Source organism: Eptatretus burgeri, chromosome 1, assembly GCF_056783735.1.
Source record: "Eptatretus burgeri isolate ZD-2024b chromosome 1, Ebu_testis_v1, whole genome shotgun sequence".
Classification (NCBI taxonomy): Eukaryota; Metazoa; Chordata; class Myxini; order Myxiniformes; family Myxinidae; genus Eptatretus; species Eptatretus burgeri.
This window is the reverse complement of record NC_140961.1, coordinates 81,174,885-81,190,417: the sequence shown is the minus strand read 5'-3', so window position 1 is coordinate 81,190,417 and position 15,533 is coordinate 81,174,885. Positions and strand designations below refer to the sequence as shown.

The 15,533-nt window shown below is 46.2% G+C and overlaps 1 protein-coding gene across 1 annotated transcript; it reads right to left on the bottom strand.

Annotated features, from left to right (window-relative positions):
* Positions 1-2,871: 2,871 nt before the first annotated feature.
* Positions 2,872-14,691, bottom strand: LOC147034835 (uncharacterized). The gene is made up of 2 exons (XM_085890329.1): positions 14,642-14,691; positions 2,872-14,422 (listed from the first exon to the last, which is right to left on the bottom strand). The coding sequence occupies exon 2, from the start codon at positions 4,497-4,499 to the stop codon at positions 3,303-3,305; it is 1,197 nt and encodes a 398-aa protein (XP_085746455.1). The 5' UTR covers positions 4,500-14,422; positions 14,642-14,691; the 3' UTR covers positions 2,872-3,302.
* Between the last annotated feature and the right edge of the window lie 842 nt (positions 14,692-15,533).

Genomic DNA, 15,533 nt, shown 5'->3' with positions numbered 1-15,533 from the left:
ATATATATATATATATATATATATATATATATATATACATACATATATATATACATACATATATATATACATACATACATACATATATATATATATATATACATATATATACATATATACATACATACATACATATATATATATATATATATATATATATACATATATATACATATATATATATATATATATATATATATATATACATATATATATATATATACATATATATACATATACATATATATACATATACATATATATATATATATATACATATATATACATATATATACATATATATATATATATATATATATACATATATATATATATACATACATATATATATATATACATACATATATATATATATATATATATATATACATATATATACATATATATATATATATATATATATATATACATATATATATATATATATATATATATATACATATACATATACATATATATACATATACATATATATATATATATATATATACATATACATATACATATATATACATATATATACATATATATATATATATATATATATATATATATATATATATATATATATATATATATTTCCGGTTGTGGAAATTCGCATTACACCATAAAGGGTCCTCAGGTGAGATATATTGGTAAGTTCATGTGTAGTTAACCCAAACCCGTTGTATAGAGGGAATATGTGTGATTCATCCAGGCTGCGACGCTTTGAGTTGGCCATTTTTCTTTCTCTATTGTTATTTTGGACCATTCAGCCGCCAACAACGCAAACAGCCACTACCTTTACCTTCACAACTCCATCCCGCAAACATCGCTTCACCGCCATTCCCAAACGACGCCCGCCAACCACCAAACCACCACAGCAAACCCCCCCACCACCTTCGCCTATCTCCTACAACCATCGACCACACCACCAGTCAACACCAAACGTCGTGCTGTCCGGGGCCCGTTCAGCGATTGATGCCGAACGCGTCGAGCCGCGAGTACGAATGCGTTCCTCTCACGGAGAAATTCGGATCAGGAAGGCTTCATGCCCCCTTTTTCTACGTCCAATGGGCGAGCGTCGGGCGGTATGGCCCCGCCTCCAAGCCCGATGAACGTGGATTCTTTACGAGAGGAATTCGGATCAAAAAAGGCTCACGCCCCTTTTTGCCACACCAATGGCTGAACAGAGGGTGGCGTGGCCCCGCCTCCAATCGCGTTTTGATCCTGAAATTTGCATATAGGCTCCTCCTGCGGCCTATAAAGACGCGAGCACAAGGCGACTTGCGCGGTTCAGTTGCAGGCGGCTGGTCGGGGCGAGTGAAGAGTTCGGGTTCGAGTCGAGTGAATACGGCGGTCGGCATCGAGGTTGCGGTGTGGGGGTCGCTCGTCTCGTCGCGGGGTCCAAGCCAGCCAGCCATTCCTCTCCCGACCCTGAGCATCAGCAATTTCCCCCCCTCCATCCGCGCTGAGATAGTGCCGGGGGGCCCCGTTCCTCCCCCACCCTAAACGTGGTGCCAACCAAAATGCTTGCGCGGAGCACGCCAGAGAGGGCTCGCCGACCACGCCAGGGGCACGGAGTCGGGGCGCAGCGGCGCCGACATTGCAGCTTGCCCGCCCTCGCGTCACGAGGACGTGGGTAAGACCTTCTCGGTCTCGGGGACCTGGCCACTCCTCCAGGTTCCACGCACTTTTGGTCCACGGACCTGTCTGCCTCCTTGCCTGTGAGGGTGGCTTTCTTTCCTTTGCTTTTTGGAATGAGTGATGTGACGCCGAGTCCCGACAAGTAGAACTGTATAAGTGTTATAAATAATTTCCCTTTTATTAGGTCGTATTGCTTTTGTCTTGACTGTTATTTGTTGCATTTTGTCTTGACTGTAATATACGTGCCTTCCGTGTTTCCGTAATAAATGTGCATTGCTTGTTGAACTGTTTCCCGCTTTGCTTCATCTCCTTCCTTTTATTGAATCTCCATCTTACATCACGTAAGGGATTGATAGTGGGTTTAAAACGCCCGGGAAATAATCTGAACCGTCGAGGTCGACGATAACTCCGCTCGGTTATCTCTGCAGCACGGAGCGAGCCGCTTAAGCGGTTCGTGTCTGGAGTCGACCTGTGGCGTGGTACAACTCCTCGGTACGCTACTCGCGCGAGTACTTAGGTAAATCGACCATTCGGCGATCGGACCCTATTTCGCGCGGGTAGAATGCGGACTGAGTTGTGGTGAGGTTAAACCCCCACCGGTGACTGGCTCCGGGCGGTAGTTCCCGGAGGGTCACGAATGAATTGTCCGTTCCGGTGGGCGAGGCGGCCGCTTTTGGCGACACGCGGTTCGCACGCCGGCGGACGCGACTTCGCAACAATATATATATATATATATATATATATATATATATATATATATATATATATATATATATATATACATACATACATACATACATACACACATATATATATATATATACATACACACATATATATATATATATACATACACACATATATATATATATATACATACACACATATATATATATATATATATATACATACACACATATATATATATATATATATATATATATACATACACACATATATATATATATATATATATATATACATACACACATATATATATATATATATATATATATATACATACACACATATATATATATATATATATATATATACATACACACATATATATATATATATATATATATATATATATATATATATATATATATATATATATATATACATACATACATACATACATACATACATACACACATATATATATATATACACATACACACATATATATATATATACATATACACATATATATATCAGGGTTCCCACTTATTTTGAGATGTCTTTTTTTAAGGACTTTTTAAGGACTTTTAAGGGCTAAAATAACCCCTTTTTAAGGAGCACATCCTAGAAATTCCAGGGGTAAATTGAGGTGAGTCACCTAGAAATTTACAAAGATAGTAAGTTTACAAAATATCTATTTTAATAATGAACATACAGAACACAGCAGGAGCTTATTCAGTCAACAAGGCACAACGCGCCACACAGCCAATTGGCAAATTCACTTCACAGTGACTGTAGAATCAGCCAGGAGCAGTCACAAGTTTCCAGATGGCAGCACTCTCAATGTTAATGTGTTGTTATGTTAAAATGTTATTGTAGGTACTGCCACCTGCAAAGTTGCAGCAGCTCCTGACTGCTTCTACACTACAGAACAGTACATTTTGTTAGCTACATGTCATTGTAATATCCAATTAGGACATAGCAGGCAAGGATTTAGCCTTCTCAATTTCTCTTTCTGGAACTTTGAGTTCCCCCCGTTTTTGCTTGGCAGAGTGCCCGAGAGCATTTGATTTTACCAGAAGACTGTGGCTCGTTTTGCCACCTTTTGCCTCAGCCTCGTCTGCATATTTTTCTGACAATGTGGTCAGACCTTCTATGTCAGTTTCCAAAACCTTTCTCTTTTTCAAACCATCCACTTCATCTTCAACCACTTTTCGTTTTCTTTGGATGGCTTCTTGCCCTTTCTTTCTTTTCTCTTCTTCAAGATATTGATGGTATTTATGTCGAGAACTGGAGGCTGAGGATAGCAGTTCCTTTGTGATTTCAACTTTGAGCATTCCACTTACCAGTACAAAATAATCAATAATCTGCTTCAGTGCCACAAGCATGCCTTCACCCATGTTGTCCTTCTCTATCTGTCTGTTGAGGGAAAAACCCCTCTCAACAGACGCCTGACCATGGGAAACTCGCAACACTTTACGAACTACCCCCCACAACTTCTCAAACTTCTTGTTTTTACCCACACATTCAGAGAGTAATACATCTACAATGTCATCTTCAACCTTGAAGTCCTTTAACCTAGACTTCAGTTCACACCCTACTACATCCTGCAGTAATTCTTTGTAACTCGCAACAAACATATCTACATTATCACCATCAACTCGGTTCAGAGTCACCAAATTTTCCAACAGGCATTTGAATTTGGATTTTGAGTGTTCTTGATCAGTCACCATCAACCTGGGATTCAGAGAAACCATATTTCTGGCTAAACTATACTTAAGAGGAGACCTTTCAAAGATTTTGTTGACACATTTCACCACAAATAGCCTACATTTTTCTTTGAACTGAAACACCTGGCGTTCACTTATTGCCTTGGTTCTCAGGAGGGACTTCAGTTCACTTTCAGTCTTGAAACAAACTTCAATCTTTTTGTTTTCTACTCTTTCCTTTTCAAGATCCAGCTTTAACAAGTCATATGCAGTAGAAGTATTTTGTAATGTAACTGGCTTAACACACCTCTCTAACAAATTTCTGACAAGTCTCTCAATATCATGAACAAGAAAGGGACCCATTAGCTTGTCTGTTTGGTACAAGGCTAAAAATGGTTCAACTGCACTGGCTACTGACCTGAAAAAAGACAGTTTTGCGACAGATAGCTTATCATTCATTGCACCATGCAGAGTTTTGTTAGAGTTGCTGGTTGGTTTCGGCTTCTTCTTGCTTTCACATGCCTCAACAAATAACTTCAGGTGAGGGCACAATATAATAATTCTGCTGCAGACAGGACCATTCTCAACCCACCTGTGCTTAAAAATTTCAATGGGAAGTCTTTACTAGAGAACATTGTACTTTACGGTACTTCTACATATCGACGGTCCCCTGTGCCAGTGCGCATGCGTAGCCTGAGCCGGAGCCAGGGATGTTGTGGGTGTTTCAACCTGTTCAATACTTGTTTGATTATTGTCGTTCCACGCTAATAAAGTGGTCGAACAAATTGAACTCTGTTCTTATTTATAATCAAACAACTTGATGCAGTAGAGTAAGGATCGTCGGTGCTGAGGAGGACACGACTGGGTGAAAATGGTCCACGAGAACGTCGACAGTGAGTTTGGATTTCTCGGGTTCTGTACCCAATCTTCGCCCCCAGGACACTGTACACACGTGTGCATCACCGAAAATAGAACGTTTACTCCAGAATAACTGTTCCTATGGCGCCGGTGGAAGCAGAGTGCCCGATCGAGGGTTGTGACTATATGGCTACACACGCAGAGGCGGCAGTGGTGGCCGCCATGTTGAGTATACACGCCATTGTGCACGTCGCCGCCCCTAGGGCGGCGAGCTCGAATGCCAAGATGGAGAAACTCAAGCGTCCCTCCATAGCACTGGCCGGAACGGGCGAGGCCTGGTCGTACTTCATAACCCGCTGGGGCGAATACAAAACAGGTACTAAGCTTGACGGACCCGACATAGTCGCGCAGCTACTGGAGTGCTGTGAGGAGGAGCTGAGAAAGGACCTCACTCGCGCGGCGGGTAGGAGCCTCGTGGGCAGCGATGAAGAAGACGTCCTCGCCGCCATGAAGGCGCTCGCCGTCCGGACGGAGAACACGATGGTAGCTCGAGTGGCCCTGTCTACTATGCGGCAGGGACACGAGGAGCCCGTCCGGTCGTTCCACGCCCGCATCAAGGGGCAGGCGGACACGTGCAAGTATGAAATGAAGTGCACCAAGGCGGGGTGCGATCAGGTCAACGACTTCACGGAAGAGATATTGCGCAACGTGGTTGCCCGTGGCATCGCGGACCAAGCAATACAACTTGACTTACTCGGTGAGAAGAACCAGGACATGCCATTAAAGGATATGATAGAGTATATCGAGGCCAAAGAGTCTGGAAAACGCTCGGCATCGCGCCTGCTTGACACTCAGAGCACGGATGTGATCAGTAGTTCGTATCGGCGGGGAAAGCGACAGGACGTCTGCGCCAGAGTAGGAGCCAGGCCGGAAAAACGGAAGGCCAAGCCCGAAGGAGTATGCATCTACTGCGGCGAGGTGGGCCACGGCAAAACGCCTCAATGGCGCGCCAGACACGCCGAGTGCCCCGGATACGGTAAAAAGTGCCGGAAGTGTGGCCGCCAGAGTCACCTCGACAAGGCGTGCCTGGGCGGCCGATCAGCAAGACCCCCATCCAAGGAGACCAACAGGATGTACGACGAGCAGACGGCAGCCTTTGTCGAGCTATGCACGGTCACCATGGCCAGCACAGAGGACGAAATGCGCGCGCTTCCCCTCGCTCACCACCTGTACGATGATATGTGCGATAAGTGGATGAAACGCATATCCGACCCGCAGCCATACGTCAACCTCACTCTCACCAACAAGCGCGAGGATTACAAAGCGCTGGGTTTTAACCTCCTGAAACACACCCGCGCGGTAACCCTACCCGCTATGGCAGACACGGGGTGCCAGAGCTGCCTGATCGGCATTAAAGTCGTCCAACAAATGGGCCTGAGTACCGTGGACCTCATACCTGTATCCATGACCATGAAGGCCGCAAACAACAGAGGAATTCGTATCCTCGGAGCCATGGTAGTCAGATTCGCCGGTAACAGTGACGACGCTCGGAGATTGGAGACGCGCCAAATCGCGTACGTGACGGACTCTTCAGACCGCATATTCCTCTCCCGCGTGGCCTGCATGGACCTGGGAATGATCTCGGACAGATTCCCGACACTCGGAGAGGTGAATCTGACGACCTCGGAATTGTGCGACTGCCCACGACGCGCGGAGCTGCCGACCAAGCCGACCGCACTCCCCATGCCAGCGACCGAGGCCAACAGAGAGGCACTACAGTCACATTTACTCAGGATGTATGCTCAGAGCACATTCAACACGTGCCCACACCAGCCACTACCGAGAATGACCGGCCCGCCACTACGTCTTATGCTCAGTGAGAACGCGACACCGGTTGCCCATCACACTCCCATCTCCGTGGCCATACATTGGCAAGATGAGGTAAAAGCAGGCCTCGACCAGGACGTTCGGCTCGGCGTGTTGGAGGAAGTACCCGTCGGCACGCTGGTGACATGGTGTCACCGCATGGTAATTTGCGCGAAAAAGAATGGCAAGCCGCGACGCACCGTCGACTTTCAGGCCTTGAACAAGCATGCGTTCCGCGAGACCCACCACACCCAATCCCCGTTCCACCAGGCGAGACGCGTACCTAACGGGAAGCGCAAGACAGTATTCGACGCATGGAACGGTTACCATAGCGTCCGCCTACACGAGGACGACCGCCACAAGACGACCTTCATCACTCCATGGGGGCGCTACCGGTACCTATCTGCCCCACAAGGGTATATGGCATCGGGGGACGGTTACTCACGACGATACGATGAGATCGTCGCAGACATTGGTAACAAGACCAAGTGCGTAGATATGGTCAGACACGATTGAGGGGAGCTACTTCCAGGCGGTCCAATGGCTGGATATATGCGGCCAGAATGGAATCATCCTCAACCCGGAGAAGTGTGTCTTCAGCGCACCCATGGTGGACTTCGCGGGCTTCACCATCACCATGACCGACGTGCGACCGTGCAGCCGTTACATGGAAGCAATCCACGATTTCCCACAACCGCGTAACATCACCGACGTCAGATCGTGGTTCGGGCTTGTCAACCAGGTGGCATACGCCTTTAGTATGGCCGAACGAATGCAGCCATTCCGGAAGCTCCTGAAAAGTGGAGAACGCTTCCAGTGGTCCATGGAGTGAGAGGACATATTCCGCGAGTCGAAAGACGTGATCGTACAAGAAATCGAACACGGTGTCCGCATATTTGACAAAACTAAGCCAACATGCATCGCCACGGACTGGTCGAAGGAGGGAATCGGATTCTGGTTGCTTCAAAAGCACTGCCGATGCGTGCCAGTTAGACCATTCTGCTGCACTGATGGATGGAAAATAACCCTGGTCGGCAGCAGATTTACACACGCGGCAGAATACTAGAGAACATTGTACTTTACGGTACTTCTACATATCGACGGTCCCCTGTGCCAGTGCGCATGCGCAGCCTGAGCCGGAGCCAGGGATGTTGTGGGTGTTTCAACCTGTTCAATACTTGTTTGATTATTGTCGTTCCACGCTAATAAAGTGGTCGAACAAATTGAACTCTGTTCTTATTTATTTACACCCAGTTACATCAGTAAAATCATCGCACCTGGCAGAGGTATCTTTACGATCGTCCATGACGTCCATGAACGACGATCGTCCATGACGGCTCTCGCTATTGGCTCTGTCAAGGCACATGACGAAATATCGCAAGTTGTTGTTGTTGTTGTTTTTTCTTCTTCTTCTTCTTCTGGTGAAGACAACACCTTTAGGACGCGGCTCTTGGACACATTTGTCCTTGTTTAGAATACTAGTGCGAGGAAAATGAAACACCCTTCACCAAAGGGTGAAGGAAAATCCTAACAGGAAAATCTGATTTTTATTGACTTTTGAACATTTTCCTGAAATTTAAGGACATTTAAGTACTTAAATTGTACAACTCAGAAATGTTGGACTTTTATGCGTTTTAAGGACCTGTACGAACCGTGTGTGTGTGTGTGTGTGTGTGTGTGTGTGTGTGTGTGTGTGTGTGTGTGTGTGTGTGTGTGTGTGTGTGTGTGTGTGTGTGTGTGTGTGTGTGTGTGTGTGTGTGTGTGTGTGTGTGTCTGCAACGCGAGGCTCCACAGCACAAACCAGCGAACCGATTTCGATGAAACTTTGCCAAGAGGTGGAATATATTGTTACGGCTGTGGAAATTCGCATTACACCATAAAGGGCCCTCAGGTGAGATATCTTCATTGGTACATGTGTAGTTAGCCCAAACCCGTTGTATAGAGGGAATTTATGTGATCCATCTGGGCTGCGACGCTTTGAGTTAGTAGTTTTTCTTTTTCTATCTTTTGTTTCAAACAAACAGCATCTCAACAACCACGCCATCCCCACCACAGCGCCAACCACTCAACAACAACGCCACCATCTACGCTACCACATCTTCACCACTACGTCCGCTTCTGAACGGCAAACAAAGGTGCCAAGGAGGGAACTGCGAGGATGCGCAGGTTTCCCCGCCTGTTTCTTCCGTTTGACTTCCCCACGCTTTGGAGTGGAGGAGGGGCGATGCAGGTCAAAGGTCAGAGGTCATGTGAAGGAGGGGTCTCATTTTGGGGGAATAATTCCCTGGCCCAGAGCCAAAAACTGACTCCCCCGGCCCCCGCACGGGGCGGGGTGGAGGGAAAGCGTGAGGGAATGCCCTTTTCGGGAACCCTCTGGAAGGAAGGTGGAGCCGAGAACGGGGCTGGGCGAAGGGCGGAGCCCCGCGCTATAAAAGACGGACACGGGCGGGGCGCTCTGTCGCCTCTTCCTCTGGCGCGCTTCCTCTTCGTCTTGGCTGGTGGTCTGGTTGGTCTTCGGTTGGTTTTTGTGGAGAGTTGGTCTTCGGGAAGAGGTCCTGCGCCCACGCCTTGGCGAGCGGCCCTGTCACGAAGGCACGGACGGGAGACGCGGGAGCGCGAGTAGTGAAGTGGACCTGCGCGTCCGGACGGGGAGTGCCGGAGAGAGTTCGCCGGCCGCGAGAGAGGTCGGGGCCAGGCGCGACCACGCTGACGGTCGCGGGAGAGGGACTCACCAGCCATAAAAGGGAAGTCGCGACTTCTTTCTTTCTTTTCTTTGGGGTTTTTGTGTAAATGTCTGTGGGTGGCGCCAGTCTGGCTCAAGTAGTATTGTTTTAAGTGTTGCTGTGTGTACGTGTATAGTCGGTTGTAGTTCTGCATTTGCTTCTATTGTTTTAACTGTTTTTTGTGCATTTTGACTGTATGGCTGTGGATACGTGCTTGTCTGTGTGTGAATAAAAATACTTGCTTGTTGAACTGTTCCCGCTCTGCTTCGTCTCTTTTCCTTTTTTATTGACCCTCCATCTTGCATCACGTAAGGGGTTCGTAGTGGGTGCAACATCCCGGTAATTAATCGGAACCGTCGAGGCCGACGATAACACCGCTCGGTTATCACTGTAGCACGGAACGGACCGCTTAAGCGGTTCGTGTCCACAGTCTGCCTGCGGCGAGGTACGATCGCCCGGTTTACCATCCGCGTGGGTACTTAGGTAGGTCGAGTTTGGCGAACAACCCTATCCTACGCGGTGGCCGATTGGCACGATTGTGGTGAGGTCGAAAGGCCCACCTGTGACTAGCTCCCGGCGTTGGTCCGAGAGGGTCACGACAGAATTGTCCATCCGGTGGGTGACGTGCCGCGATTCCAGTTACGTGGCCGTTCGCACGCCGGCGGGCGCGAATTCGCAACAATATACTGGGAATGTGCGCTTTTGAATTTCTTTGTCTAGCAACCACCCGTTGCTGTGCAGCGGCCGAAAAACCGCGTACAGTATTTTCAATACTTGTCCTTCAGTTTTGAATGTAGAGAAGCGAGACTTCGGAATTAAACATTTCGAGATATTTAGAAAATTTTACTCGAGCCGATTTTTGATTGAGGTTTTATTTTTCAAATGGTAGTCCTTCAAAAATCGGGTGTCTATTTGCCGTCATTTAAGGTGTGTTTACAGTGTTTGTAAGGAACGACACTGTCGTTCCACCTTCGATCTCTCCTCGATCCAAACGTTATTGACCAAAGTGAAAAGGATCCAAAATAAATGGAATCACCGGCATTTCTGTCTTTGTGGATTTCTAATAATATGTTTATTTATTTACCGAAAACGATTCAACGATCCACACACCACCTTCAATTATTGATTTATTTACCGAAAACAATTCCACAATCCACACACCACCTTCAATTATTTACTGAAAACGATTCCACGATCCACACACCACCTCCAATTATTTATTTATTTACCGAAAACGATTTCCCACACACCACCTCCAATTATTTATTTCTTTCCCGTAAACGATTCCACGATCAACACAACTCCTTCAATTATTTATTTATTTACCAAAAACAATTCCACGACCCACACACCACCTCCAATTATTTATTTATTTACCGAAAACGATTCCACAACCCACACACCACCTCCAATTATTTATTATTTAAAGTGGGAGTGGCGTAGGAAAGTGGGCATGGCTTATGAAAAATATTGTGTGGCTCAGGAAGTGTGGTCAAACAAGAGCATTGAGAGAAGTTTATCAGGTTTTCCGTGTGTGTGTGTGTGTGTGTGTGTGTGTGTGTGTGTGTGTGTGCGCGCGCGCGCGCGCGCGCGCGCGCGCGCGCGCGCAACGCGAGGCTCCACAGCACAGACCAGCAAACTGATTATTTTTCAAATGGTAGTCCTTCAAAAATAGGGTGTCTATTTACCGTCATTTTTTATGAGTGCCAGTTGGCAAAATACGCAATAGGAAAAATCTTGCCAGGTAGAGGAACAATTGTATGTGAACCAATACGTCTTGGCAATGAATCTTCGTCGGTGGATCGGTCAGAATGAAAAGCATCGTATCCAGCGCTTCGATCCTAGCGAATCACTCGTCGCCTACCGGCATATATATATATATATCCACATGTGTGTGTATATATACATACATACATGTGTGTATACATACAAATATATACATACCTTCATCCAAGGTATATAACAACAATGTATTGTAGATGCACATAAGCCGTACACATGCCTTTGCTTCATGATTGTACATTGGGTTACTACCTCCGCCACTGAAGGTGAAGGAGGTTATGTTTTTCACCCCTTTCTGTATGTTTGTCTGTCTGTGTATAGGATAGCTCAAAAAGTTGTGGACGGATTTGGATGAAACTTGGTGGACAGATTGGGTGTGTCGCAAGGACCAATCGATTCGATTTTGGTGAAGATCTCAATCCGGATCTGGATACGAGATTTATTTAATTTTTTCAGTGATTCTTCACCATTGAGAAATAGGGCCAAAAACGATATGGTACTGTATCGCATGATATTTCAAAAATGTATTGGGCCAGATATGTTCTCGCGGATGAGGCATTACGTGGCGGAGGTATGCGCTCTACCGAGTGGCCTTCTAGTTTTTAATATGAAATAGGCAAAGCCTAGAAACAAACGAAACATGGTTGTTTGGAGAGCTTCTTCTTCATTTGAGTTCCGGTGTCGGCTCGAACATGTGTTAAAGCAACTAATTTATTTTCTCCGGTTTATAATCCGAGCTGTCTTTATTGGTTTATAATCTACAAAATATATCAGTAAATGAAAATTGTTTTTCCATTTATCTTGCCGAATTGACCCAAACACGGTGGGATTATAGGGTTTCTAATTCTTCATTGTGACCAGTAGGAGACATGCACTGCAAAGCGATTCGCACTCGAGTTACCTTTATCCTGTCCTCAGGTAGGTATTTTTGGACTGTTGATGCTACCATGGTAAACTTATGTGCCACTGTTTCCACTTTGGAGGATAATTTTGATTTCTTCAGTGGGTCCGTGAAGTTCAATCCCCTTCAGATCTTAGGGTCTTGAATCTGTCCCATTTAAAGCATTTTTTTTTTCTTCTCATTTTGACAAAACAAAGAACAAAACAAAGCCCCAGTCATAGATGCGATCAACTTGTCGAACAAAAGGGCAGCAAAGTTAATCTTCTGTTGTCGAGACGAGTACCAACAGGGTAAGAGCACACACTATTTCAAGTAAAGGACATAAACACAAACAATCCAAGTAAAACCCTGCAATAAAGTAGTATTGTTGTGGGCCAGAGGTCGGTGGCAAGGAGCGACCACGAGGTGGAGCAGTAGAGCCATCTCGCACGGAACACCCGGAATTTAGGTCGTGACTCTCAGACAACTCCGAAAGTCATGGGTCACTTAAGGACCGTGATCGCCAATTCTCTGATGGCGTGGGGTAGGATTAATAGCCAAATTTCAATATACCTAAGTACCCACGTCCTCAAATTACCAGGGAAGTCACACCCTCAACGGACTCTGTCGAACCGGGTCGCTCTAGCGACCTCGGTCCGGTGTAACCGAGCGGAATTGCCAAAGTCCGTCGGACCCAATGACAACTTACGGCACCGACGGCCTCACTATTTCTCAAGTACGAACCGTGCTGGGTCAATGGAAGAAAACACGGGCAACGAACTGGAACATTTAACAATTGGGGGTTTATTTATAATGGGGGCAATAATCGGGAAGGGAGACACAGAGACACGGTTATGACCGAATAAGCAATGCAAATAATGCACAATAAAAATAAAATACTTAAACAATTCGACCTAACAGATTGGTGACACACACGCACATGCACACACACACACACACACACACATACATACACACACGAAGTGGACCCCGTGGGTCTTTATTCGACCCCTCAGCTCAGAAGGGAAAGGTGAGCTGGGGACCAGGGTCTTGTCGGTACCTGGCCGCCTCGTGCTGTTAGGCCCGCGACTGCACGTGTGGGACCCATGGTCCGTAGGAGCTTGGATGTCGAACAGCCGAGACTCGACTCGGCAACCACCAAGACCAAGACCACTTGAACCACGACCAAGACCAAGCCACGACGCCAGACCAAAAGCAATGGCCCTGATCACTGCTCTCACGCTCTTCCTACAGCAAAAAAAGGCCACGATGACTCCCTGTACCAATTCTTCTTCTTTTGGACGGGGCGAACACTTCATCTGGCTGGGGCGGAGTCGGCTCTGATGTGATGAGCCTCCTGATTGGATGGGGCGTCTCGGGGGGGTGTGTCCGGGCGTCTCGGAGGCCCGCCCCCCCCTGAAGAGGCTCTGTCGTAGTTTTCAGCACTCTGGCCTCCCATTGGCCGGAGCGTCTCGGCCCTGCTCATCCTTCGCCCATTGGCTGGAGGAAACGCTCAATGCCCTTCCTCGGAGCGGAGCGGAGCCTCGATATGAGGCGATGGACGCTCCGCCCACGCCTTCAGCCAAAAACACGTGGGCAATGGAGTCGATGGTGCGGAGAGGTGGAGGAAGATTGAAAGATATAAAAGAAAAACCTGACTATAAATAAACCCGCAGCACACACATGAAATTCCCATTAGACATAGGGGACGGGCCCCAACTATAAACACATACTTATCGAAATAACTGAACTGCGGGGACTGCCGTCTGTTTGTGTGCAAATGGCTGCCGGATTCGTAGCAGTATCATAGTATGGCACTTTATTATTAGATTATATAACCTAAAGATACCGATAATTCATCAACATAATATAATGATTATAAAACCTCAAGATACTTATTGATTAACAACATTATTTAACTACACAAGGAAATACAGTCCAAGGAAACCGTTCACAGGAGGCCATGAGGGCCAGACCACCCCCATGCCTGTGCATCTCGACCAATATCCATGTTCCCATTTAGACCCCAATCCATCTCATTGCAGTTCAAACATATCGACCGTTTCTGCAACGACTACCTTTACCTGGGAGAGCATTCCATATACCCCCCCCCCTCCCAACCCATCTACAGGCCTAAACTCCCATCCGGGTGCTTCACAAGCATGGAGATTCGTCAACGTGTTTACCGTCCCCTCGGATGGACGTTAAACTGGGAATCCCGTCTCTGCCGACATGAGTTGGTGGACGTTAACGCTCCCACGGTGTCCTTCGTTCTGCAGAGGGAATGCGTGGTACACGACCATGAGGAGGCTTGTTATTGATGAGAAAACTACGTTAAATACCTGAAGACGCTTCCTTTAATAAAAGGACTTTTTTATTATTCAAGACGCATAGAATTGCCAACAATGAAACTTTTCATGAAAGCAACGAATTGTGAAATTATAAAAAAATAATAATTCTACAATAAATGTCCGTGACAAGAATATACGAACCACTTGATTTCGAGAGCGCGCTGTAAAATATCGAACGCGGCCAACGCTGAGGTAAAAACAGACGTTTAGACCACGCCCCATTCCCCGAGACCACGCCCCATTCCCCGAAATGATGCGTGAAAGCATAATCAGCCGAAGCGTAACCACTTGTGTCTGGTAAACACATCGAAACTATGGAAAACACGAAGTGAAAAACATTAAAGGAAATAAATCGATATATTAAAGGCGTGTCACGTGACCGCAAACGAAATGTGGTGAATTGAAGGTGAAAAGTGAATTGAAAGTGGTGAAAAGCCCGGCTCGAGCACAGAAGAGATAAAGCTGAGGTTCGGCTCGGCCGCGGGGTTTTGTCCCTGGGGCATTGCCGTTGTATGTCGCCGGCTCACTTGGTGCTCATTGAATGGTGAGAACACTGATTGATATATAATACTGATTTATTTTGCGGTGATTAGTTGCGCGTGTATACCTTACTGCTTGTACTCCATACTGCGTTTGTATTTCCTGGTGTGCCCGTAGAAACGGCTTCAATCAAATGGAATAAAGCCTAAACTGTGAAGGTTCTTCTCTCGTCTTCATTTCACGAATATTTATATAACACCAAGCTGCCTCCCAGAATCTTTACGTTTCCCTCCGAAGTTTCTGAGATCGTAAGCGACAACGAGCGTATCTCTCGCGAGATTTGAACAACGCACGATGGCGGAAACACACAAGATCCCCCAACACGCTCATTAGTATACATCGATCGAAATAATACAGCAAGTACTGCAATCCATTTTATATTTGGCCAACCGAGAAATTCTTACGAGTACAAGGTCCTTTTGCTGCATCACATTGGTATGGACGCTCCAGCAACTCCGGGGAACTCAGCCTTTGGGCATTTATACAAGGATTC

Bases quoted from the DNA above. Each gene is read 5' to 3' on its own strand.
- LOC147034835 (XM_085890329.1), bottom strand. From the start codon at position 4,499: ATGAATGATAAGCTATCTGTCGCAAAACTGTCTTTTTTCAGGTCAGTA.